At 39.3% G+C, this 27797-nt stretch overlaps 1 protein-coding gene and 1 long non-coding RNA gene across 3 annotated transcripts; one reads left to right on the top strand and one right to left on the bottom strand.

Annotated features, from left to right (window-relative positions):
- The first annotated feature begins 28 nt into the window (after positions 1 to 28).
- On the top strand, positions 29 to 24118 carry fbxo38 (F-box protein 38). Of its 2 annotated transcripts, none has more exons than XM_088384054.1 (21): positions 29 to 199; positions 3129 to 3350; positions 4314 to 4447; positions 5200 to 5363; positions 5545 to 5710; positions 7161 to 7436; positions 7669 to 7762; positions 8101 to 8231; positions 8955 to 9125; positions 9227 to 9369; positions 10241 to 10484; positions 11348 to 11518; positions 12617 to 12778; positions 14453 to 15094; positions 15947 to 16047; positions 17297 to 17399; positions 17797 to 17963; positions 18560 to 18705; positions 21236 to 21339; positions 22489 to 22602; positions 22691 to 24118. In XM_088384054.1, exons 2-21 carry the CDS (start codon positions 3184 to 3186, stop codon positions 22867 to 22869), a joined length of 3579 nt encoding a protein of 1192 aa, XP_088240180.1. In that variant the 5' UTR covers positions 29 to 199; positions 3129 to 3183; the 3' UTR covers positions 22870 to 24118. The 2 variants fall into 2 exon arrangements, with proteins under 2 accessions (XP_088240180.1, XP_088240170.1); XM_088384044.1 differs by having other exon boundaries at positions 3125 to 3350.
- A 1030-nt stretch (positions 24119 to 25148) lies between these two features.
- LOC148404085 (uncharacterized) lies at positions 25149 to 26646 on the bottom strand. Its single transcript, XR_015861413.1, has 2 exons — positions 26065 to 26646; positions 25149 to 25867 (listed from the first exon to the last, which is right to left on the bottom strand). It is a non-coding gene; the product is annotated as an uncharacterized LOC148404085 (long non-coding RNA).
- Positions 26647 to 27797: the final 1151 nt, after the last annotated feature.

Raw genomic sequence — 27797 nt, 5'->3', positions numbered from 1 at the left:
AGATTTAGCGTGCGGTGTGTTTTGCATACCAAGGGGCGGGGCTTGATGGAGACCAAGTGATCCGGATCCAGGAAATGACAACCGTCCACAGTCGCATGGGAAGAAGTTAAGTTGTGCTTCCATTCGTATGAGCATCTCCGATATGTTCACGCGATGATCGAACATGAATACGGTCGCGGGATGGATAGCAAAAGAACAGGTATGTCATTAAAATAATGCCAACAGGACAGCGTTGACTTGGGTTTTGCTTGTGTATACAGTTTTAGCTGTGGGTATGCTAACTAGTGGCTAGCTTTGTTAAAGACCCCAGGTTGATTTTGATCGATAACATGAATTAACCTGACAGTTGTATAAATAGAGACCTTTTCCGTTTGCTTTTGATCCACACGGTATGAAGCAATCTTTATATGCTTTGTGCAATATATTGTTCTTTGTTCAGCTTGCGTTGACAAGCAAGACATAGAGATTTTTTAGGCTGACCTCAGCGATAGTTAAACGTGTTTACGCTTGGTCGCAGATTTCCCACCATCGGCTTCGTACTTCATGCCTAAAACTTTGGCGAGACTGCTTCAAAATTACGTCGTGACTTCGCTTAGTTTGTTGGTGCTCCACCATGCTGCTGTTGTCTTCTCTTTTCATGTATTTCACACACATGACATGGCATGTTTGATGTCGATTTAAGAATGGGCACAGAGCTTATTTCTTGGTATTCAATCTATGGGGACAATTCTTTGTTAAAATATAACATGTACAGCAATGCAGCAAGGTATGGCAGAGGATCATGGTCCCCAAACCACATCCAAGTAAAATTTGTTGTTGCTATGACTTGGTTGTATTTCAACTTATTAAATCCAGCTAATCACTAAATAACCGTAAGGTATACCCTAAAACTCTTTCACGACTGAAAAATTTAAATTGTCCGAATTAAATGTACAGTTGAAATGAAGATGTAAACAACCAATAATCTTGAACTCAGTCAGCGTTATTTTCCAGCTCAGGGGGGTATTCCAGAAAGCAGGTTCAACATACTCTGAGTCTATCCCTGAACTATGAGTTGACTTACTCTGAGATGGGAAACTCTGAGTATTCGGGTCCAGAAGTTAGTTCAATCAACTCCGAGTATGTCAACCTGGAGTTAAGCGCATGCACAACTCCTATAAAAAGCCATAATCAATCGAGCCACGATACCACGAGTCACCATGACAATTGAGGAAAAACAGATCACCTTATTTTATTAACCACAATGGAGTTGGAGGTCCTTATGCAAGCCTACGGCGAGTACGAACGTATTTTTCTAATACAGCTGCAGCAGCGAAGGAGAGAGAGACGTCATGAGAAAATTGCTGCCCGAGTCAATGCATCAGTTTGAACGTACTATTTAATTGATGTAACATTTAACCATAAGATCGTAGCGTAGCCTATAGTTATGAATTTACATGGGAATGAAATCGGATTTTCATTTAGGTGCAATCCAACAGGAGAAAAAAGGACTTGGAAGCAGGCTGTGATTGCACATCACTTTGATGTTAATTTAATTATTTTAAATGGACTATCAAACAAAATCTATATTAATTTAAACTAAGATATTAATTCAGTAGCTACTTCAAATAATAAGAACCCGAAGCAAAATGTTTTCCAAAGTCCTTTCAGTTAGTTCTACACTTTGTGGATTAATACTTGACACAAACGCATTTGTTTTTTACCTGTTGAAGTCATTTAAAATTTGACACTGTAGCCTACACCAACACTCAATAAAATACTATTTTAAAACAAACATTGAGTTCTGCTCAGCCAACAGAAAAAAAGTAATGCTCTGCATCCCCGATATTATAAAGGAAATGCCGATTGCCAAAAAAGTAGTGCTATGCATAAAGGTTGCTCTGGTGGGAGTGCGTCCGCAGTGTGTGAGGTTGGAGATATATGGCCGGAAAAGGGTTTTGCAAAAACAAAAAACAAATTGAACTCATACAAGACAGGTGAGTGTTCCACTACACCATCGGCCATTTCATGCCTGGAGAAGGTTATTGAGATAAATTGTACTGTTCAAAGAAAAGCAGTAGCGCTTGAAAATATATAACATGATAAAACGTCTAATCTGGGTCGGAAGATTCTCTGGCTCTGAAAAGCGTTTCGAATTATTACAGCTTTGATGTCAATCAGATTTTGAATGAATGGCCAATCCATGATTAACCGCCTATTTTGTGTGGGAGCAGACCAGTACAAACTCTGGGAATCTTGTAGTAAACCTGCCAGTGAGCAGGTTATGTTCACAGAGTAAGTTACCGCAGTAACTGACCCAGAGTTTAAGTTACCTCTCTTTCTGGAACGGATAGCTCAAAGTTTCCCTCATTTTAGGTTTAATTTACTCGGCGTTTTCACATGACCCACTTTCTGGAATACCCCCCTGGTAACTAAATTTTGTCCGGGCATTTGGTTTTTTTCTAATTACAAATACTGATTTAACGTACTGTGTACCTTCTTTTTCTGCTTTTAATTCCAACAAATCCTCCCTGCAGCCAGGAAATATTAATCTGTCGAAATGGGAATTGCAAAGAGCACATTGTCAGTTTTACAGAAAAGGTGTCCATTTTTCCCTTGTCCCAAATAGAACAATACACAAGTGCACGGCCGAAATTATTTGACAGCAGGCCATAGCTAACCTGGCAAGAGACAGATTGATACATGCATCCACTTAAAGAAGTTCTCCACAGTATCAATGTGGACTGCTCCACTGTGACCTGCTTAGGAAAGGCAGGAAATACAGAACAATATTTCGAGATGATGGGGCGATGCAGCAACTTGAGCATGCCAACCAAACTTTTGTTTTGACCAATCACAACAACAGGTGATAATATTATCACCAGCATTTTTACCGGATAAAAATGAACAAAGTGCATCTCGCTGTTCTTCTTTCTATAAGGAAACTGTTGATCTTTCCTCTGCAGTTGTCATTTCCATTCATTTAAATGCATGCATTGTGACAGGTCCAGTCCTGTCTATTTTGTGAAATTGTTGCACCGCAACTCATCACTTTCCGAAATAGTTAGGGAAAATTAAGTGTATACTTTGTTTCTGTTTCTGTCACCTTTACCAATAAATGTTTTATTCTTCTGTAATTTGGTAGTTAGAACCTGGAGTGCCGCCCGAGAAATAATCATCGGTCTGTGGAAAGGAGGAAATTAAATGCCTCTGAGAGTTACCACTAACATTGAAGCAATGGGTCCAAGGAGGAAGGCCTCTAAACTTCAACCTTTAGGGGCCAGCTGTGGATGGGAAGTGCCTCTGAGGCCAAATGAGCCCAAAGACTACATCAACGAATTGTCCCATGAAGTTCTCTGTCATATATTCAGGTAGGCTTCCTTTTCAATCACACAGTACCATTATTGTGTTGTATATTTATTTCTGATTGCTGCAGTATGTAGTGTGGTTAATTAAGAAGTTATAAGACTACATTCATTTAGGGCTGTCACTGTAGAATATTTTTAGTATTGCTTATTCTGACAGTTATAATCCAATAATCGGATACAATTTTATTTAGATTAGTGTTTTTTTTTGTTTGTTTTTTTTACAAAAGTTTTTTTCAAGCATTTTAATCCAAATAAAATTGGATCCCAGATTACTGGTATTAACCAATTATTGTTGGTTATTTGGTATCATTTTGTGATTTAAAAAACAACTAAGCAGCCAAGCAATATCACACAAGGAATGGTCATTGTTTTCTAAAGTAAAATCAGATGACTCATTTTGATTAAACACAAAAGATAAATCAGTTTGCTTTTATTACATACTATAGAAATCAACAAATTATTTTTTTGATAGCCCAAAACCAGGGGATTTGTACCTTTACCTGTATCTTTAGTTAAAAAACAGCTCTCAATGATTACTCGGATTTGAAAATATGAGACGATTAATTCGACAATCCATTTGTTGTCCATTAATTGATTAATTTTGACACCTCTACACACACTTTGACTTTTTGCGAACAGAATTGATGAATATGCTATGAAAAATCATAACGTTCCTTTATTAGATGAAGCCTCACAATAGTATGTACACATAAGACTCAAAAACAAGCTCGCAATAGCATGCACAATAAACACTTTTTGATTAATGCTCCTGCATAAACCTACAACCTTTAGAAACCCTGATCCAAATTGCAATAAGCTTGTAAATATCCACATTTAACTATTTATACTTCATGAAATTCATTAATGACATTGCTCCATGAGGTTAATGATCAATGCAACTCATTGTTTATCTTGTTAAATTGTTGAAAATTGCCATAAATTTGAAAGTCATACAATCTTTTGTAGGTACCTTCCTATGAAGGACATCATATGCATGGAGTGTCTCTCCAGAAAGCTCAGAGAAGCTGTCACCCTGTACTTGCGAGTGATCAAAGTAGTGGATCTTTGTGCTGGTCACTGGTGGGAATATATGCCCTCAGGTAAGACCCTTTGTGCCAAGTCATAAAAGCAATGTTCATTTAAATTGCAGGAAGTACACACTTTCACAAAGGATTGCTGGTGGTGGTTGGTGCAATTGTTTTCTTTTTTGTTTGTTTTGTTGGGTGATGGTGGCTTTGGCAGCTGCCAACTCAAAGGTTATAGATTTCATCTTGAGCTTCCGTGACAGTGTTCAATCATCTTTGAGCAAGATGCTGAACTCCGAGTTGCCCCATGTGCTATATCATCAGTAGGAGAATGAGGAGCGAGTGTTAAAATGCTTTGATTACCTTGAAAGTAGAAATGTGCTGAATAAATAAAAGCCCTTTTGCCCTGTTTAGGCAATTGAGAACAGATTCTTATTTGCAATGCCTACTTGGCAGCAGAAACCTGGGTAATATTTACGTAACGATAGAATAGGATCAACAAAGTAGAATTTGCGATTTCTAGAGAAATTGCGTGTGAAGGCGAAGAAGCTGAATAAATACTTGGGGAATGCTGCAGAATGACGTTCAAAGTTGGAATGGGTTGAATCGGTCAAATAATGTAGGAATTAGAAGGGATTTTTTTTGTTGTAAAACAATGCAAACAAAAATGTACAAAGTGTAAACTTTAGTGGGCCTGATATTTTAAACTGCATCTTAAAACCATCATCAGTTGTCCACTAGTAGTAAAGGTTCAGTAGGTATTTCTAAACAGGAAAGCAGCTTGACAAAATAATTTGATTGTTTTTTTAATGTGTTTTGGGCTTAAGGTTTTACAGATAGCAGCTTCTTGCTTCTTTTGAAGAAGATGCCCGACCTGGAGCAGCTATATGGCCTTCACCCCCGATACCTCGAGAGGAGACGAGTCAGAGGCTACGATGCGTTCAGTATACCTGGTGTTGTGGAGGCACTCCAAGCCTGTCCCAGTCTGCTGGTCAGTCTGCAAATTTATGCCATCCGTTTAAACAAATTGTAGGTTTGTTTAAAGTAATGGCATAACATTTCCTTATAGAATTTTAACTGCGTGATGTACTTGCAACATACGGGTAAAAATGCTGTTTTGTTCTAAATTTTAAATCTAACAATCTTTGTCTCATGTTGAACCTTTTTTTCAGGGTGTTGAGACGTCCCACCTTGAGCTGGTGGAAGCCATTTGGAACTACATGCCACAGGTTCACATACTTGGGAAGTTCCGCAATCGCAACGGGGCTTTCCCAATTCCAGCTGAGAATAAATTAATCATCCCCATTACTGCAAAAATCCAGACACTTCACCTTGTGGGTGAGTATGGCGTTCCACAACAATGTTTATATAAAACAGTTTGCTAAAATAACTGAGAATGCAGTAATATTTATGATAAGCTGAGAGATGATGGTATCTCTTGGTCTATAAAAAACACATGCTGTCCACTACTTTTTCTCCCAAGTCTTATTTTTAAAATAAAACTTGTAATGATCTAACTCTAATGAGCAGGAAACCAAAATGCACACCTTCCATGTCTACATTATGTTTCCCATTAGTTTTGGTGTTGCATAATCAAGGGAGGTGTCCAATGTAAAGTAAAACGAGAGTAACGCCTAACTCACACCGGGTGCATAACGGCTGTTGGTGCAGTCTTCCGCCGAACGCCGCAAGGAATAGAAAGCACTGGAGTCGACAAATCAACTCACACTAGCTGCGGTGCACCAGCGGAACATTGCTGCCTTTCGCTTGCCTTCCGCAAGCCATCTATTTCTTCTGGACGACTCAAGCGTATTTTGATGAAGCTGAAGAAATTACACAGCTCAGACAGGAAATTGGGCATCGGCGTCCAAGGTGGATCCAGTATCTTCTTCTTCTCCTTTCGGCTTTTCCCCTCAGGGGTCGCCACAAGGTGGATCCAGCATATTTCAAAATAAAACCGTTCAGCGCACTTGTTTTTTCTTTTAATTCACGAAAACATCACATATCTGCAACCTACATTCATTCATTCATCCGTTCATTTCAGCTAACTACATAACTTTGCACGAGACGGACATTTAAAAGGCAAAAAAAAGACCTCAAAATAAATTAAACATGACAAAATAACACTATATAAACACAAAACATACTTACCTATTTTAGAAGAGCCAAAGTCCCGGGAATAATGTCCCAAAAGCGTATCTATGTGGAAAAAAGATGGCTATTGTTTACAAATAACTCAATTCTTCAGATGCAACACAGCTGATTGCCACTGGTGTAAGTTGTAGTCGCCGGTCCTCCGTGGAGAAACCGCACCACAGCTGTTCCGCACCCAGTGTGAGTGAGGTGCAAGAATAAAAACACTTGTTTTACTTTTTATATCTTGAGTAGGGATTGAGTATTGTTAAGCATGTTGCACGTATGCACACATTTCAGACTGAGCCAGACCTAAGTACTGTAAATCACCTTCTTGTCATTGAATGTTCCGTCCGTATCCCACTGAGTTGTGACTAATTGCGAATGTTTTTTAAGGCAATGTCAGGGTTGGTTCAAGGTCGCAAATGGTCGCGAGACATTCGCCACCGTTTTTTTTTTTTTTTTTTTTCTTTCTACCTTCGCCGACGGTTAAATATTCACCCCGCAGTGAGATAGGAGCGTTTGTATTCTTGCTTCCTTCAAGTCTGCATGTTCTTGATAAAACGGCAACTTTTGACTGTTTCTACATCGGTAATGTAAAAAACCTGTTGCTGGACAGTTGTATTTATTTGAATATTTTCTTTGATTGCTATAGGTGTAAATGTCCCAGAGATCCCTTGTGTGTCCATGCTGCGCCACCTTTACCTAAAGTGGGTCCGTCTCACCAAACCTCAGCCATTTAAAGAGTTCCTCTGTGTCAGCCTGAGATCCTTTGTCATGCGGAACTGTGCAGGTCCAACCAACTCCCTCAAATACGTTCCCCTGGTTACTGGTTTAGCTTCAGCCCGAAATCTTGAGCAGCTAGAGTTGGTGAGAGTTCCCTTCCTTGGAGGGCTCATCCAACATGTGGTGGAGGACAGCTGGAGATCAGGTAAGGGAAATGTGTTTACGCAAAGAGCAATTTAGTGTTGTTCAGGTCAATAATTTAACTTTTTTTTAAGAGGGGTATTAATTTGATCAGTTCAATGAACTGTAAAAGAAACCTGGGCTGTTATACCCCATTTGTAGGGTAATGCTGAAATGCCAACAGAAAGAAACCCGATTCTGTTTGTGTTCTGCCATTCAGTACTTGCATAACAAAGCTGATTGTGATGTCATTGTAGGAGGATTTCGGAATCTCCACACCATTGTGTTCGGAGCCTGTAAAAATGCCCTGGAAGTGGACCTCGGTTACCTTGTCATTACTGCTGCTCGCAGGTCTTTAGTCACACACGCCTCGCAGAATAAACACTTGTCAACACTATGCACATCTTCAGCGCCATCTAAAAAAAGAGTCAGTTTTGTTTTGAACTATATATATATATATATATATATATATATATATATATATATATATATATATATATATATATATATATATATATATATATATAATATATATATATAATATATATATATATATATTTATTTTTTTAATTTTTTTTTCTGTGATATATTTTACCTGGTTTGCAAAATATAGCCATCTGTAAAACATCTGGTCTGAAAATCTACGACTTAACCCTAAATACTGCATTTGCCTCACTGTGTTTTAACAGACTTCATGAGCTACGTATCCAGCCATCACTAACAAAAGATGGAGTGTTCTCAGCTCTCAAGATGGCTGAACTAGAGTTTCCTCAGTTTGATACCCTTCATCTTGGATACGTGGATGAGTTCCTACTCCAATGTTAGTTCATGCTTTCTAATGTCATCTCCATCCTGTGATATTAGATGTGATAAGAATTTGATTGACGCTGTATTTAGTGATAATTAATGAAATAATTAAAGTAAATAATGAATTGATCATTTTATTTGCACAACAGTGTTGTGCTTATACAGAAAATAGAAAATAATTACAGAACAAATGATTATAACAATATATTCGAGAGAAAAAGCATGTTATTTTGCCTCATTCAAATCATGCAAAAACTGTATCACATCTTAATATCTGAACATTTAAATATGTAAACTAAAGTGCAATCACATTTGTAGAGGAATGGCTTCTGGTTTTTTAAATGTAAATAAACATCAGGTTCTCCTCTGGTCCATATTTTGATGTGGTACATGCCAAACAGCACAGTCATTACTTGTAACCCTTGAAATAAGTCGACTGACTGATTACAAGTTTGCTATTTAGAAGACATACCTTGGTTGGTCAATTTATTTTTTTGAGGGATGCCATCATTTTTTGTTTAGGCCTGCTTTCTGAATTTGTTTTTAGAAATAATTATCTTGACCTGTAACATTGATTTGCTATTACCTTGATCAGATTCAAGTTATTTCTGACTACTGTGGGTTTTCATTACCAGAGTGGTACCAACAATTTTGTCCACGTTTGTCCACATATTGTTCGTATATTTGGTTCTTTGTTTTGGACATAATTAAAAGCAGTTTGTGTCTTCCATTATAGGTAAGATGAGTCATTCAGAGCTGGTGAAGTATGGTCTGGCTGATGTGGTAGAGAACCCAGGCATCATCACTGATATCGGCATTAAAGTGGTGAATGAGGTATTTAGTAATATAAAATACCTGCTCATCTACAACTGTCCACACCTTCATAACCCTCACCATTGGATTACAGGTAAACATATGTTGTCAGAGAAACTTTCCTTACATATGGATGCACATGGCCTATGAATTCATTAGTCCAGTAAAACACTCGTTTTTTTTTCATTTCCTCAGATCAGTCCAGATGGAGCAGACTTGTTGACCTCACACTGGTACGCTGTCACGCTATCAAACTGGAGTCTTTCTCCCAGTTCATCGAAGCAGTGCCCAGTTTAGAGTTCATATGTCTGGACCAAATGTTTCGAGAACCACCAAAGGTAATGCGGTCCTTTCAGAAATACATATTTGCGCTCACTTAATCTTACCGCTTTATCTCATCAGAGAGCAAATTTGGGCTTGCAATAGTCAATATACTGTACAACACAAACTATGGCAGTAGATAGTTAACAAATACTGTATATTCTTAAAAAAAATATTAACAGAACATGAAAGCAGAAAGATTGAACCCGTTTCATGTTACCCATTGCCACGTACCAAAATACTTATCAACATTTTCCCAATAAAATTCCCCCCCCCAAAAAAGTTTTGTAATTAGTTTTTCCTTTCTAATTTCTACATTTTTTGACCAATTCAACCCGTTCCAACTTTAAACTGTTCATCTTATGCCTTCCTAAAATACCCATGTTTGGTTTTCCCCATTTTTCTTTTGTAATTTCTAGATTTTTTGACAGATTCTAACTGATTCAACATGTTCATCTCATTCACAGTCATTGTATATCCTTCCCTGTCATTCAAATCATTTCACAAGTTTCCATTTAGCCTATCAGCCTTCGCAGGCAATTTCTTCAGAAACTGCATTCTCGTGTTTCATGTTACCATTTGTAATCTTGTGAAGTTGTTGATTTTTTTTTTTTCCCCCTTTTTAGGAGGAAATTTTAGCGCCCTACATCTGAGCCACTATAACAATATACTGTTCAGCAGAGATGAGAACTACAGTCATTCCAATTTACAATAATACTCTAATACTTTAGTTGCTGTTTACAAATGAAATGCAGCATTACTTTTGTTAAAAATAATGACTGTAGTTGGTAAATAAATAATAAAAAAAACATTGAATGTGTGTCATCATTTAGGTCTCCTTGAACACCCATGGATTGCATATGCTCACTGTTTTTTTGTGTTTTTCAGGGTTGTGCCAGAGTAGGCCTGAGTGCTGGAACTGGTATTGGTGTGTCCTCGGCTTTGGTCAGCAACCAAAACTCTAACAATGACAACAACAATAATAACCACCACCATCACCACAACAACAATGAGGCCAATCTGCCTCCTCCTCCTCCTCCACATCCACCCCCCCCTCCTCCTCCGCCTCCTCCTCCTCCTCCACCACCGCCACCTGTTTACAACATCGAAAGACATCAGCAGCAGCACAATGGTAAGTCAGTATTCCCAGTAAGTTATCATATAGCAGTTTAATAATGTCCTGAGGGGTTCACTGTACTATGAAGCAAGATTAATAGCGAGCTGTGTTAAGTCTCAAGCCAGGATTTTCAGTTTTACAAAGGTGTCTGTCTCTGCCACATTCTCCATTACGTAGAGAAATTAAATGAAGCTGTTACATGCCACTTTGGTCAAGTTCTTATGCTTCACTTTGATTTAATGCAGCCCTAGTACCTTGAGTGCCCCAACTACGGAGTTTTTTTTTTTTACACACACTACCCTCTACAAAAATATTTTAAATTATGCTTTCTTTTTCACTGATTTTACTGACATTCCCAAAGTCGAAGGAAAAGTCCACATTCCTATGATATGAAGGTAGCCAGCACTGGCATCAGTGGATCAATTGTCTTTTGTGTTTTATTAATTTGTGGCTTACAGTGTCAAACATCTGGATAGGAGAATGCACATATATTTGGAATGGTGTACTTGAAAGGAGGACCTCAATGTACAAGAATATTGCCCTAAATCACAGGTGTCAAACTCAAGGTGGCTCGCAAAGGCGACACGTGTGTCAACTCAATGTTTCTTGTTAAAAAAACAAAATTGTAAATTGTCTTCCCTTTTAATAACATTGAAATATTGCAACATATTTTTTAAAACTTCACTTTGAAAATGAATTAGAAAGTTGCTGGATTCTGTTGTGTGTATGCGCGAATATAAGATAGACATTAATGGCCCCACGAGGGAAACCATAGCTACAATGTGGCCCGCAACAAAAATGAATTTTGTAAGTTCTTACAAAAGGTACCAATAAAAGTGAAACTTGAAAACATGACATGATGCAATTTGTTCCCACAGCACCATTGGAAGTCAACGGGATAGACAATGTGGAGGAGAACATGCGGGCAGAGCCAGAAATTGAGTTGGAAGGAGCTGACATGGCAGTGGCAGCAGATCGGGATGGCGCTCCTGGACCCAGTCATCCAGCTGGTTCACCACATCTATCTAGTGGTGATGAAGAGCAAGCAGGTTCAAATGCAACTTTTTCTTGTCATTTGGGCCCCAGACTAACTCCTTAATGTATTCTAGCCCTAAAATTTGAGACAGTGCTACGACTACTTTCATCTACTTCCAACCAGCAAATTTGCACATTTTATTTTCTATAATGACTATTCTTGAATATTCTTTTGTTGCTGAAAACCTTCTGCTCCATATTTAAATTCATTTATCAGTAATAATGTGAAAATGATTGAGATCATTATTTAAGTCGGATGCATGGACGAATGGAGACTTTATTGATCCCGGGGGGAAATTCAATTACCAGCCGTCTCCACACCCAACAGTGGGCATACAAGACAGGTTAAAGAACAGATATGCTGTAGCTACATATATTGTACAAACATGCAAAATAGTGTAAATCAATAATTGATTAACATTAAATACATAAATAAATAGCTAATTAGACAATGAACATTGGTCACGACAAACAAAATAAGAGAGGAGAATAAATCTGCAGTAGATGCACTAGACACCCGTGACTAAATAAATAAACAATAGTCATCAGATGAGTGTCAATATGTAAATAACAACAAACGTTATGTATTTGCCAAAGATCATGACCGTGAACGCACCCCTTTCCTCCACGTCAAGTTTTAAAAGTCTTACGGCATGGGGGAGAAATGATCCCCTCAGCCTTTCTGTGGAGCAAGATGGTGTCAACAGCCTGTCACTGAAGTTACTCCTCCGCCCAGTGACGGTGATGTACAGTGGATGTTTGGGGTTGTCTTTGATGCACAACGCCAACACCCGCTGATCTGCCACAGACCTCAGATCAAGTAGCTTTGCGTCCACAACAGAACACACCTTCCTCACCAGTTTGTCCAGGAGGGAGGCACTCGCCACAACAGATTGATAAAAATCCACAGCATCATATTGTCCTTTTTTGCACAGTGGTCATTGTGCCCCTAGTAAAGAAAAGTCTGGAGCCTTTCATTGGATTAGGCATAAACCAAATTATAATTACTGCCAGTCAAGTTATTTTGATCTCATTGACGTTAACTAATACTTATATTTATTTATTTCCTTTTAAATTGTATTGGAAAATGTAACTTGTAATGTCCTCCCTAGGTCCCAGTGGTTTGGTTCGGCAGTGTAGACCTCCTGGGGTTGCCATTCCCAAGCCCTCACTAATCCTCTCTGACTCGGACAGTGAGGAGGAGGAGGAAGGCCTCGTTTCAAGACTAACTCCAGCAACTTCCTGCTCACAGCAACCTATTTCTTGCACAGAAGGTGTCTGCACAATACAGATTACTTATCAGTTGTTTCAGCGTGGTTGTCATGTTCGATTCTATAAATGGCCTTGAAGGTTGACCATTATTATCACAAACAGGTGCCAGTCAACCAAAATAGCACCCTACGTGTTTTGGGTCAATTAGGATTACCAAAATTATTTATTTTTGCCGAGTGCCTAAATAGTGAGAGAAGGATGTTTAAGACAAATTTTCACGACAGTACTTCCTTCAAAGTCACAAGTTCACATAGATTTCGTCAGTATTTGGTACCATTGCCTTTAAAGTGTATGACCTGGGTGAAATGTTTTAGATATCCTTTCTTCACCCCTGCAGTTTCAAACTTTACTTTGGCTTTTTTTGTGTGTTCCTTTTGGAATAATTGCTTCGTCCTGGCAGAGTGACATTTCAGCTCATGTCGCAACAGTACTTGTTTCTTGGTGGATTACCAGCTTCAGTCAGCATTTATGCAAAGCCTTTTCTTTTGTTCTTGGGTGCACGTGCACATATTGAACCAAAGTGCGTTCAACTCTGGGTCAGAGAACTTCCTCCTCCTTCCTGAGCAGCATGATGGATAGACATTCCCATGGTTGTTATATTTGTGTACTGTATAATTGTTTGAGTAGGTGAACATCATACCTTCAGGCATTTGGAAATTGCACCCAAGGCTGAAGCAAGAACCGTGCATCCCTTGTATCTTGGCACTTTTTTTTTTTTTACTTTCTCTTGATGTTACACAAACAGGGCAAGGCAAAAGTATTTGTATAGTAGTATCCATACAGAAGGCAACATGTGTTGGATGGATGGATGGACGGACGGACGGACTGACTGACTGACTGCATAGCTAACACTGGCGTTCTGGAAAAAAAATACCCAAGGGTAGCATGTACTGTACAGGATGAACAAAAGGGGACCAAGGACTAACTCTTGAGGGTCCCCACCTCATGGCAATCCTATCAAATTTGAAATTGCCGATGGTAACAAAATAATTAATTTCTTTAATTTTAGGACAGTTCCATTCAGTCCTACCCAAATTTCTAACCTGTTCAAAAGTATATTATGAGATACTGTTTCAACTGCTGTACTGAGATCCAATAAGAGAAGACACCTTCCTGCCCCAGTGTACAATCTTATATCACTTAGTACTTTTTAAAAGCCTTAGTACTTTTTAAAAGTGCTGTCTCTGTACTATAAGTAAATATATAATTGTTGTTGTGGCAAATGCAGCATGCTAAACTCGCTGTCAGCAAACTAATATATGTCAGTGATAAGTACTACTTTTTCTTTGTCTTCTGTTCCTTCTTTTTAGTCCTCTTCTGTCTCTTGCCAAAAGATGGATTACCAACACCTTATTTTGCATGTCGCAATTGCCACAAAAGTTCAATATTTACAGCAGCAAAAGCTGCAATCGTTTGCTAGGATTCTACCTTTGTTAACAATGTAACGCAGGGTTCTAGTTAAGTGATCTTAAGCTTCAAATAAAAAGGTTTTCGTAGTTAGAAGCAGAACATTCAGTCCAACTTGTTTGCTGCCATCAACATGATTAGGGGATGGCCATTTTGGGTCAGATTTCGAGTATATAGTATATATATAAAAATTGTGATATGGTAATTGCTTTGATCAATAAAATTTGTGCTCGAGTATACTTTTAACCTTAATGTATCTGTGTTTCCAGGTAAAGGAAAGACTCCCCTGCGGCGGAACAATAATGTGCCTGGATCAGCGTTGGTCTCGGGAAATCGGGTGAAGCCTCCTGCGTCAGAGGGTCGCTGTGAAAAGAGCTGTCAGGTGACCAGTGAACAAATCAAGGCTGACATGAAGGCTGCATCCGAGAACAGTCGGAGGACTAGCAATAAAGGCGTCAACACAGAATCAGGGGAGACCTCAACAAGGCCAGGGCAGGATGGCACAGTACAAGGCTCCGGTGTCAGTGGGGCAGCAGAAAGGCCGCTGTCCCAATGTGTGAACATTATTGAACCTGGATCAGCCCAGGGACCTGAGAGGCGAGATACTGGAAGTGGCAGGACTAATGGGGGCACAGTAAACCACTCTGGAACACATACTGGTGACTGCGGCACCAGAGAAGTTGGATTAAGGCAAACTTCTGGTACTGCTAGTGTTGCGCATCTAGAATCCAAAGGTTCTGTTGAAAACACGACTTCAGGACAACCAGGTGGTCAGAGGCACAGACGAACACCAGTGGCTCAGCGTTCAAGTTGTAAGCGAACTCTGGCCAGTGATGAGAACTCTCCACCCAGACGACCTTTGACCCGGTCCTGCACTCGTATGTCTTCTGTATCCCTGATGCCAGAGACAGGTAATGGTATAAACAGTTGAAAAAGATCTATCAAGATCGCGTGTCAAACTCCAGGCTCGGGGGCCAGATCCAGCCTGCCATGTTATTTTGGAATAGATTAGATATTCTTTTATTTTTGTCCCACACGGGGAGTTTTTGGTTATTTTCTTACAGCCTTTTGAACAATAACTGAAGAAAATATTTCTGATTTTGAAACTAGTAATCCATTGATTTATGGATACGAGATTGTTAAACCTTTTTTTGGCGTCACTGTCATAACGTCCGTAGCACAGTGGCGCACTTGCATGTCCGCCTCACAGTGCAGATTTTGCGGGTTCAATTCCAGCTCCGGCTTTCCTGTGTGGAGTTTGCATGTTCTCCCCTTGCCTGTGTGGCTTTTGTCCTGGTACTATGGTTCCCTCCCACATACCAATGACATGCATGGTAGGCCAATTGACCACTCCTGATTGCCTGTAGGCGTGAGTGTGTATGGTGGTTTGTCAATGTGTGCCCTGTGGCTGCCAACCAGTTTAGGGTTGTCCCCCGCCTAATGCCCGATGTCTGCTAGGATGTCGCACGCCCGCGACCCTCGTAAGGAAAAGTGGTTTGAAAAATGGATGGATGGGTGTCATAATGGTCCTTTGTGGGAAGCCGTAACTAGAAAGTGGCCCATGCTAAAATGAGTTTGACACCCTTGATCGAGATTATCTGAGGTAAAGAAAAAAAAAAAATTAAGATAATTTTCAACCATGGTTTTTAAACATGTCAAAGCCACCAATAAGATTAGGGGATGTGTTGCTTGATGGAGATACATGTTTCTTCTTTTTTTTTTTTTTTTTTTTTTTTTACACTGGTGTTTTTATGGATGAGCAGATCTTCCAAGAACCAGGCCTCGGGTAGCAACAAGGAGGAGGAGAATGGCTGACAAATCAACCAGTACTTCGGACCCAGTGACAGAGGATGACCATATACAGGTAAACACACACACAACCGCATGCTAAACTTCTTGTGTCTTTTCACTGTGGCAGATTCTTCAGTTTATGATGGCACTGATAATTCAAGGCTACGAATGAAATGCAATGATGGGCAGTTTGCACATATTTTGGAAGTGATTTTTCATATAAATATTGCTATAATGATGACTTAGCATAGGTTAATGATAGATGCAAATTTTAGATTATATCGCTGTTTTCATTATCGTGAGGGCTACGTTCCAAAGAATGCCCACAATCCGCCAAGTAGAGGTTGATTTTAATTTTTTTATTTTTTCATTCCATCCATGCCTCTATTACGCCGAAAATGGTCCCCTTCATTCAAAATAAGTTATTTCACCATTTAACTTTCAAAACACAAAATGAAGAATAAAACCCAAGCTGCAGGTTGTGAAACAACAACAAAAAATGTTAATTTCAGGAACGCGCAGAAAAGGGAGGTAAATTAGCTTTGAATAGATTTTTTCCTTAATAGAAAAAAATCACAGTATAAAATATGCATTTTATGTTTGTCTAATATTTATCTCTGTTTGACGATTTCAGTTTTGAAAATGAAGAAAGTTTGGAAACAAGAATTTGAGCCGAGGGGAAATGCTTTTTCTCTGTGCTGTTTAAGTTATTTTTTTCTAAAGTGAAACTGCTGAGAAAAATGAGTTTTCTACCTTCCATCCTTGTTTAAATAAATCTGCATTAGCATCAGTCCCGGCCATTTTTCATCGCCCCACAGTTTTGCCATGTAACAAAAAATGCAACATAAAGAGTAATCTTACGATGTATAATTTACGTATTTAAAAAAAACATAACCAATATTAACGTCCTTGTTTGAAAGTACTGACCAAACTTATATCATGTTGCGCCACTAGGTGTCACATTTGACACGGAATCTGGTCCCTACTTGCAGCTTTAGTCAAGCCTACTTTTCTTTAATATGGTCAAAAAAGTATGTTAAGACACGTCTTTTGCTGTTCATAAAAGTTAAGCATAAACTGAAATTACAAATAAAAAGCTTTTTAGTATGTTGCTAACTTAGAGGCTTTCCTGTTGCACACACACTTAAACGAAGCCGTGTACGTGTCCATATATGGTCCTAACCGTTTGTCTCCTCTTCCACCCGTAGGTTTACTGACATGTCAAGTGATAATTGCTCTGTCAGTATAATGTCCTCAAGCAAATGATCATAGTAGCAAATGAAAATGCAGTTGACAAGCAACTGTTCTCTCAACTCTTTCAGGTGTTGACCCTGAAGAGTAAGAACCTGGTGGGGATCACTCTGACCAACTGCGGTATCACTGACCTGGTCCTTAAAGACTGTCCCAAGATGATGTTCATTCATGGTACTTCACAAACATGGATGTTATGTCACTGCCGTCAGGACAAACCCTCATAAGTCACATTTTGGTGAATTTGATCAATTTTCAAAAATCTTTACTACTGGTCAATCCACACGTGTACGTGTTATTTTTACAAATGATTGACCAATCTAAAGTGTTGAAAATGGCTTGTTTTTCACAACGCAATGCTAATGTGAACAAACTTGACGTTTTTGGGGTCGATTTGGAGATACAAGGATTCTGCCCGACGTCAACGATTTTTAATTCAACAATACTTGCAAGGGTTTAGTACTGTACAATGAATGCACCTACTGTCACAAATACATTTTTCTACTGTGCCCCTCTGACTTCTGTGTTTGATCACAAATTTTCCTTTCTCTTGTGTCTCCCTTGAGTAAAGCTACCCGATGTCGAGTGTTGAAGCAGCTGCGAGTGGAAAGTGCTCCGATTGTTAACAGGTTTGACTATGCACAATGCAAGAAGCTGAACATGGAACAGGTCCTGGATCAGATTCTGAGAATGCCTCCTGAGCGCAACCGCATCATCTACATGCGTCCTATGCACCAGGTCGGTATGCCAGTGCATCTCAAAGTCCAGTCATGCACTGCGACTTATTTATACAGAATACATTCTTTATTCATTATTTTTCTGTTATTGTTGTTTTTGTTTCGTTATTCACTAAAAAACATCACCTACTGTATTTCGGATAATTGGATTTGATTTGTTTAACACAACTTCCTAACTTAATTGGAATTAGGTTTGTTGATGAAGTGTAGAAGACAAAATCAAACTGTAAAAAAAATATTTTTTGACATATTAGAAAGACTATATACCTTTGAGAATTGTTTTATTCCCTGTCTGTATGTAAATCTTAGTCCAGAAAGTAGAAACCCTGCCATAGTTTGCCTTTAGCCACAGTCGCTTCTAACCAGCCAGCAGGTAATCGAGTTCTTAATTTTTATCCCACCTATGCAACATTAATTATAATACCATAGTTAGACTTGTGAGGGCACATAGAACATATTGCTAATCCAATTTTTGACTTGACTTCCTCTTTAAGCAGTTCTGTACGGTTTACGTTTTTTGCCGCTGTGTTTCATAGCACTGGTATTATACCTTGAATAAATGGTCTCTATGCTTAACTGGATCTTCCTTCTTTTCAGATTGACTCTGTGGCATTAGAACGTCAGCTCTTCCAGGGTCCCTATCCCTATCACATCGCTATAGTTCATGAGTTCAGCAATCCTCCAAATATACGCAACAAGGTCCGCATTCGCAGTTGGATGGACACTATAGCCAACATCAGCCAGTGAGTACTATCCCAGATTCATTCTGAAAAGGTGATAAAGGCTGGAAGTCAAACAATTCTCCTTGTCTTTCAAGTGACACAATTCACATGAGCACGGTGGCATTGTAAATTAAAAAATGCATGGAAAATGTTATTTTTAGGTGAAACATGGGCCTCCTCCAAATGCGGAAAAATAATTCAACCTGTTCGGATATGAATGTGGATTATGTACAGACCTGCAGTTTAGATCCAGCCAAAATCATAGAACCTGTCACGGTAGCAGTTTGCTATAAAATATGGCCGTTTTGCCAAGATTGACTTTTGCTATATAAATATACTATATAAAAATGTGAAATGCTGATTGTCACACAATATTTTACAGTTGTCATAACGGAAACTCCAATGGTCAAGCCCTTGTGATCACTTGTGCGCTTTTAGTATAGAGGCTTAGCTCAAAAATAGGCCTTTGACTTAGTCATGATGCAAACGTTCCCTTATGAAAATACCTTGGGGTCATTCAAATAAATTTATCCTAAAACACAAGTTACATCACACTTTGTATAGGAAATGTTTTTTTTTTTAATGTTTGCCAATTTGCTAAGAATACTCTGGAGATCATGTCTTCCCATCTGTTATTGCTACAATGACAAATTTGGTGTTAGTTTATAGTTTTGGGGTCAAGGAATCCAATAAAATAAGCTTCAAGTTTTACAAACCAACAGTATTCCGCAATTGGGGCTGTAACAATGCACATTTCTTCATCAGAATGAATTTGCTTATTTTTCCTTGAAATAGCACATTAAATTTTTCCACAAATATTTAAGCAGTGCAGATACTTCTCTATCGTCGCTGTCCAGTGGAAACCGTTTATGTCCAAATATGGTCACTTTTTTTTTTTTTTTTTTTGCACAAATTCGTCTCCACCTCATCTATAATTTTCATCCAATTTTAGCCAATTTAAAGTGATGAAAATTGCCAAACACTGACGCTCTTAAACGCAACTTAGTTGAGGTCCAGCCGGAGAGGCCAGTGCCTCGACCAGGGAGTCGTCTCTTTTTAACGTCTAGACCATTTTTTAGACAATGAAGGGTGGAGATGGGAGGGTTCGCTACATGGCTTGTTTGTTTTAAATAGCTATGCTTCGGTAGTAGACTCGTGTGTAAGCTGCCATTTCGTATTAACATCAATATCGTATATTGGTAAGTCGTCTCATAGTTATGAATTGCATTACTCATGGCTTTAGACCTTAAAGAGGGCGATTGTGTGGGACAGTCATATGCTTTTGTGACGTTTCAAAGTTGTTTTTCATGGTGGGAGTTGAAGGCGTTTTGCCCTGGCCGCTTCATGTGAGCGTGGACTTTGAAGAACTGGCTGCCGCTGGGTTCTGTTTGTCCTATTTTAATCAATGCCAGGGTCTTTTTTTAGCACTTTAATTTTTTTAGGTGGTATAATGATGCATGTTTACAACAGCAATACAAGCTATAATTGAATTTGAACAATGTGGCTCCTGGGAACTCAAAATAAGGTGGCATTTTTTGGAGTCACTGTGAAGTTGTCATTTTGCCAGTGCGAGGTTTCTGCCAGACAGTGGCGATATTAGTTATCTGAGGTAGCATGAGATTTTGATCAATCTACAACTTGTACTTGAGTGCTTCCAATTGAGTGTGGAGTGGTTGGAATGAGAATCAGCACTTCCAAATATGACACCATGGTTCCTCATTCGGGAAAGGGTAGAGTGTCCTCACTATGTGGGGATGAGTTACTTACCTGAGGTGAGGAGCTGTAGTTTCTTGGGGTATTTTGGGAGGAATTAAGTGGGAGATCGAATTGTAGATTGGTGCAGCGTTTGCAGTCCTGGGATCTCTGCCTTGGTCTGTCATGGTGATGAAAGTGCTGAGTGCTGGTGAAGCTCTCAAATTACCAGTCAATCCACGTTCCTTCCCTCACCTTCACCTATGGTCACGAGCTGTTGGTCATGACTGAAAGGACAAAATCATGGATACAAAAGGCCTAAATTAGTTTCCTCTGAATGGTGAGAGGCTGAGAAGCTTGTCCATCTTAATGAGGTTCTTTCAGTTCTTTTGAGGTTCTTTCAGTTCTTTTCAGTTCTTTCACATCTACATCGAGAGGAGCCTGATAAGGCTCAGCCATCCATTTAGGTTTCCCCTTGGGAACGTTTTCCAGATACATTCCACTGGGGAAAAGCCACAGGGGAAGTCACATTTTTCTTAACCTTTCTGAGCTCCAAGTTGTGGCCTCTATGCTGGACAAGTCCTTTGACGAGAAACACAATTTTAAGAAACACATGTGAACTCACGTGGATTTTTGATATGAGTTTATTAAAGAAAGTAATATCAGTGATATGGACCACATTCCTAAATAAACCTTTGCTCAAGGTCTGACCACAACTGTGCTATCAAATGCATAATGTGAGTATGCGAATAGGGAACACTAGAAAAAAAATAAGAAGCGAAAGCTGTAATTTCACAAGTGTTGCAATAATTGCTTGAGTAGCCTGAATATTCACTATGTTTGTGCATCTGTTTTTCAGAGAGTTAATCAAGTACGAGTTCTTCCCAGAGGCCACCAGGACAGAAGAAGATGTAAAGAAGTATCCTAGATATCCCTGGGGCCGAGACATTTATACACTAGAGGGTAAAACGCATTCAGACTCCCTTCGATGAATGCAACTCCAGTACAGTTCACTGCAGTACAGGACAAAAATTCCCTCATTGGGAATTTGATGAGGCAGCACATTTGTCTAGTGCAGGGGATCAGTAACTCTAAATACTTTCAGCTATCTACCATAGAAAATAAAACACTGGAAGGGGCAAAACCTTTTTAAGTCTTGAGCCTTAGCGAACACACCATAAGAGCCAAAGGAAAGAAAACAAGATGTATGTAACATGTCTGTATGTAACAATAAGAGGCTCTGATAGAGAGTAAAAGATTTAAAACAAAAGTACAAGACATTAACTGAATAAAAAAAATCAAAGGGAATCAAATCGAATCGTTTTTCCAAATCTGAATTGATACCCAGCCCTAATGAGTATACTCAGTCAGCAATACTTGCAGTTGCACAATGACCTCACTTCGAAAAAGTGGAGTTGAATTCATCAAACAGTGTTGCTGTCCTTTTCGATGTTCCAATGGAAGCCCATTTATGTCTCTCCTTGCCCCGAAGATGTAATTTAACAAAGGTTAAGCGAGGCGCCAATCCATGATTTAAGGACAAGATTTGCTTCTTACATTGATACACACTTTGAATTCCCGTTCCTTCTTTTGTCTTCTTCTACTATCGTGTCTATGCCCAGTTGAAAAAACAGCTTTCTAAGGCCACTTACTGTGCATATCCACCACAAAAACGTGTTGCATTTCAAAAGTAAGTCAACTGCCACAATGAATATAATTATTTACTGCTTGTAGAAAAAATATTTTAACTGAAAAAAAAGACATTTGGGTGAAGCTTGCGTTCAAATAAGTCTATGTGTGTAGCCTTTAAACATCTTTTTTTTTTTTTCCCCCACGAACCTCTCTGTCTTATGAAACTGCTCAGTAAATGTTGGCCTCCGATGTAGCGCATCAGCACCTGGGACAATAAAATTATATATGAATTTGAACAAAAGTTCAGAATAATTTTCCAAAGTCACAGTGTGTCACAGCAGATGGATGAAAGAGCCACATGCGGCTCTGGAGCCGCAGGTTGCAGACCCCCAAATAATACCCCTTACCCATCCTGTAATTGCACTTAGGTTCTGCTGTGTTTAACGGACTTGAACTAACCTCCATGTCCTGCTTACTCAGGTCTGTTGGATGGTGCCCCCTACAGCATGATAACAGACTTCCCGTGGCTCAGAACTCTGAGAGCAGCCAACCCCAACAACTACGCCCGCTATGACTTTGAGGACGACGAGAGCAGTGAGTGTCACATCTCCTATTTGAAAGGGGAATCAAAAATTTCGGCCCCAACAACCACGGCCTTTCACTATGTTCTGTTGTGCGTTAGCCACCATCTACGCCCCGAGGAGGAAGGGTCAGCTTTCGGCCGACATCTGCATGGAGACCATTGGCGAGGAGATCTCTGAACGGCGACAGAGCAAAAGAGGAGTGTTTCAGAGAGTCGTGGTTCTTTTCCTCCATCACTGTGACACGCCCGGCGAACCAGTTGATGACGACTACATTTAAGACATTCTGACTGCTATAAGACTCCATTCCATTTGGGAAATGGCAACATGGCATTAATTGCGTTAGTGTCCAAGCTACTGGGCCGGTTCATCCGACCTGCGCCGCACGCTTGAACACAACTGTGGGGTGGGGCCAAAGATCATTATGCAGCAAAACAGGCATGTTGTCAACATGACTCCAAATAATGCAAGCTTTTGTCTTAGATTTCTTTCTTTTTCATTCATGAAGCATTTTAGATGAAATTCAAGCTGCATCTGAGATATATATATATATATATATATATATATATATATATATATATATATATATATATATATATATATATATATATATATATATATATATATATATATATATATATATATATATATATATATATATATATATATTTCATTACATAAAGTTTACAGATACGTTTAAGTATTATAATCATGGCTTGTGTGTGTGCGTGCGCGTGTGCGTGCGCGCATCCGTGTGTGTGTTTATTTATTTAGATTCGTCATTCACCGGAAACACAAAGTTTCAGTTGTCAGTTAGGTCACTTTACAGACACATTTTCACCCTGGAAAAAAATTGGTACCCAAGATGCATTTGTTTTTTGTGATGGGCTCGACAATGATAATTTAAAGGGTCTATTACATGCACTTGGGAAAAAGTTGTGGACCCCTGCATCTAAGCGCATTGAATCCTAAAGTCAACGAAAAGTTGGAATGTAGTCAATTCTTGATTTGACTTCTGCCCTTGTCCTTTTGTGCCTGAATCTTGCTCAGAGCCAAATCTGCACCTATGTAAGGGAGGTGATTGGAAATAGCATTGGATCCGATTTCTATTTGATTTGTTGAAGGCCTTGCATTCCCCACGCCTCACCCATCCTCACCCCAAATTGTCAGAGGTACTTTCAGTGCCTTGATTATCATTGGTCATTTTTTGTCAGGGTCAGTCAGTAGGTCATTTGACATGAAGTTGGCATGTAACTAATCCTGCACACCGCTTCTACCCACTTGTCACATTTGCAGTGTGGAATTTGTCAATGCGTCTTGGTGGACTAGGGGTTGATAAATGTCAACAATTGAAGCAGTTATTGAACAGTGACTGGACAGAGTAAAAGTATAGCCCCACTGTTTTTTTTTTTTTTGTTAAGCAACAGTTGTACAGACATTGTAGATAGTCATGTTCCTCCATGCTGTTTATATGTTTATAAGAAAAGGCTATTTCACATTATGGAAAATAAAACTCAGCAGGAAATGAACTTACTGTCTTTGTCACAACTTCTACAACACACTTGCTCTGACATAAAAGTTAATCACCCTTAAAAGCCAAATGTTTAAAGTTTAAGAGAAATTTTATGTATGCTCTCTTAACTTTTATCTTACTAGTTCTGTTGTACTTGAGAATTTCGGAGTTAATTTTAACGAAACGACAAATTTCTAAAGCATTTAATTTAAGAAAGACAACTCTGTCAAAACAAAGTGAGAAATTTATTTTTAATTTGCCTTATTTCCATTTGACTCTTTACTTTAACTTTTAGTTTATTTGAGTATATTAAGTACAAAAGTCTACTCCATAAAAGTAGTTTTAAAAAGAAATATTTATATACCTGTAACTTCTCAACCAATTTGTGGTTCAGATGTTACAAAATAAAAAAAAAAAGTACGAGGTCATTCCAAGGTTAAAATGCATTGCTACACGTTGCTAAGACTTAACAGCTATTACAAGAGAATGGGAAACTACATGCACATGACCGTGGAATTATGGCTACCATGGCTTCTGCTCCAATAATACCAAAAATGATAGACGAGTTACAGACCAAAGTGTCGAGGCCTCTGGCAGCCGGAGATGGGACACCTGTACACGTTCTAATTTCGACACCACTAATCGCTGCGCTTCCTGCTTTGACAATTTGGGAGGACAGACAAGACATACGCATACTCAAGTGAAGCAGATTGGTCTGCCGCTGTCATGAAATGTAAACAAAGTGAAACTGGCCACAGTTCTCACTTGTCATTGAACTTCCATGGACACAAAACAGCTACTTTATTTCTACACAGTCTGAGCATCATCTCATCTGATCTGCAAAATAATTTTGACAAAGCGCAAGTCTATGTAACCTTAACTATGTTGAAAATACTCAAGAGCCATCATTTGCTCTTTTTCCTAGCATGACTGTTCTTTGGTGCACAAATCAAATGGTTGTTGTCAAATGATTTGATATTTTTTGTGCGGAAGAACTTTTCACAACGAACTTTTACGGGCATCGTGTGGACCTTCTTTTTAATGGAAACCAGCTCCATATTTCTGTCCATTTCTAAAGTTGTAAGTGGTTAGGTGTTCAAATGAAGGTGTCCATAAAGTTCATTAACAATATCCAATGTACTTGAGTCCACTGAAGGTCCCTGTCTTTTCCATACCAAAATGCTAAATCACAATGTGCAACAGTGGAACCTCGGATAATAATGCTAATTTGTTCCAGAAGGAGCGTTGACAAGCAAAACTGTTTTGTTCCAAAGCAGTTTTCCCCATTAACCAACCAACGTCGACTCACAGCAGGTGGAACGAAGTACGTATATTTTGTTTACAATAGCCGCGTGAGTCGGGTTGGTTTCCAAAGTTTGTCTGAGAACAGGGACAAAGATTTCCCAGTATTTTGCGTTGAAAACCGAATATGTTTAGTGCCGAGGCGATTGACTTCCGGGGTTCCACTGTATGAGTAAAAAAATGTCTCAAACAAGCACATGTAGTGAATGCCCAATTGTCACTGCCTTTTTTTATTTCTTATTTACGTCACATCACTTTACATCGTTTTTAGGACCGCATATAAAATGCACCCCAATTGTCAACCCAAGTCTCGATCCAGGCATCCGTCCGGGCCTTGAACCATGGCTCTTGCTACGAAAAGTATTTCATATATGAAGATTGCTTGAGAGAATTACAAAACCTAGTCTTTCTTGTTTTACTGCGAGGATTTGGAGCAGTCAATCGCCGAAGCTTTTTACTCGTCCTGTGGCAAATGAAAAGAAAGAACATGTTTACTTTGTTGTTAAATATCTGCAGGACTCCAGTCCATTCCATATGTGGGATAAGACCACAATGTGTGTTAGTGCGTCTGAGTGTGTGTGTGTGTCCGTGGTTGGTTGCCATCTCTAATGGCCCAGTCTGGTAAGCTGCTGTAAACAGTGAAGCGTGTCCAAACATTACCTTATTAAGACAAAAGACAGCAGACGGAGAGAAGAGCTTATTCTGCCCTCACTCGTCCCATCTAGTATGCTGGCTGGCCCTCTTAGACTTCCATGTGTCGCACTGAGCTTGAATGAATGAAAATGAACTATGATCCAAGATTGAGCATATTAGATTTTGAATACCTTAACAGAATTTTGAAATCTCATTAGGCTTCTTTCTATGTACATCTGACATCTGGATCTTGTCTTCCTCACATCTCAGTCACGTACTCCCTTTTGGTTCTTTTTTTTTTTACACTTGCCTCTCGCCACCATTCCCACTTAACTTCCTTCCGTACTTCATCTCCACTTGTTTCTTGGATTCTCATCAAATATTGCTCTCCTTCTCCCTTCATGTAATGTTCATCATCGCTCACTCTTGCTTCCTTCTCTGATTCGGCAGCTTTTCTTCTCTCACCAGAAAATGAACTCACTGTCACTTGTTGTTTTTTGTGTGAACTATTGTTTCAGCTGTTACATAAACATTGGAAGTGTTCTCAGGTTACTTGACATTTTTTGGAATCATCAATTTTGAAACACTTAGCTGTATTTTGAATGAATGGTCAAACTTCCATCCGTACGTCCGTCGGTCCATCCAGCCAAAACGCACCTACCCAAGTGAGCAAGGTGTGGAATCATGAGTGACAGCTGAACAAAAAGGCTTAGAACCTCCCCCAGTGACAGTGCCTTAAAACCTGTATATCTCAACACTGATATACGTACGTCATATTCATGACATAGGCAGCTTTAAAATTGTTCCCTGTGACAAGCTTATATTTAAAACCCCGTTTTTGACATTAATGAGCACCGATTGCTGCATAAGAGTCATATTGTCCCCATTTTGCAGTTCAACAGCCACATTTCAAATGCTATTATGTCCGATATCCACATAGCACTTGAAGGCAGCGTAGCGTGCAACAAATGGCCTCCGGCTGGTGAGGGCAACCCGCTGCATCCAAGCATGTCTCACCTGTGTGTTGGGTATGTGTGCAATGCGAAACCAATCATGACACACCTGATTTTACAACCTGTTCGCCTGGGAAATGGATTCAAATGAATATAGGTCAAAACATATTGACAAGTCATTGTGGTTTTGTCACTGGCCACTTTTTTTTCCATCAGTGCAAGGCTCACTGTGTGTTTGCCAATATGACAGTCCGGTCTCCCCCAAGCTGGGCGTTCCAACGCAACAAGGGTGTGTCCTTCAAGCTGTGTCTTTGCTGAAAGAGTGTTGGCTTAAACTTATGTCTGCTCAAACCATGTTCATATACTGACACTGCTGGTTTAACACGATTTGGGTGAATTTGACCAGGCAGATATTTTTATAGCTTTACAAGCACATGTAAAATATTTCAGAAGTATTTAATTCATATAGTATATGTCATCAACACTTGGAACCATGCAAAAACCATCCCACTGGACGGTATGGTGTAGCTATGTGGGGCCATCACATGAATGATGGTGGGTGTTTCCATGTGCCCACTTCACTGTGCAGATGTGCTACTGCCTCATCAAAAATGGAGTACATTTAAACAGAGGAAAGGAATGCTTTGATTGGCCATGGCTGAAGTTTTTAAGTCAGCTGTGACCCCTCCCACACCAGCGCAGTCCTCCCACTGGCAGATCCATCAGCCTACACTCATGTATGAAATTACCAACATGCCAGTCATTAAAATAGAGTCTAGTCTAACATACTGCGCGGTGTACAGTGAT

Source organism: Syngnathus floridae, chromosome 1 (assembly GCF_059516105.1).
Source record: "Syngnathus floridae isolate MCC-2025c chromosome 1, RoL_Sflo_1.0, whole genome shotgun sequence".
NCBI lineage: Eukaryota > Metazoa > Chordata > Actinopteri > Syngnathiformes > Syngnathidae > Syngnathus > Syngnathus floridae.
This window is presented reverse-complemented; position numbering and strand designations above follow the sequence as displayed.

Bases quoted from the DNA above. Each gene is read 5' to 3' on its own strand.
- fbxo38 (XM_088384054.1), top strand. From the start codon at position 3,184: ATGCCTCTGAGAGTTACCACTAACATTGAAGCAATGGGTCCAAGGAGG. The intron at 8,232-8,954 runs GTTAGTTCATGC...CTTCCATTATAG, and splicing joins GGATGAGTTCCTACTCCAAT to GTAAGATGAGTCATTCAGAG. The intron at 17,400-17,796 runs GTACTTCACAAA...CCTTGAGTAAAG, and splicing joins CAAGATGATGTTCATTCATG to CTACCCGATGTCGAGTGTTG.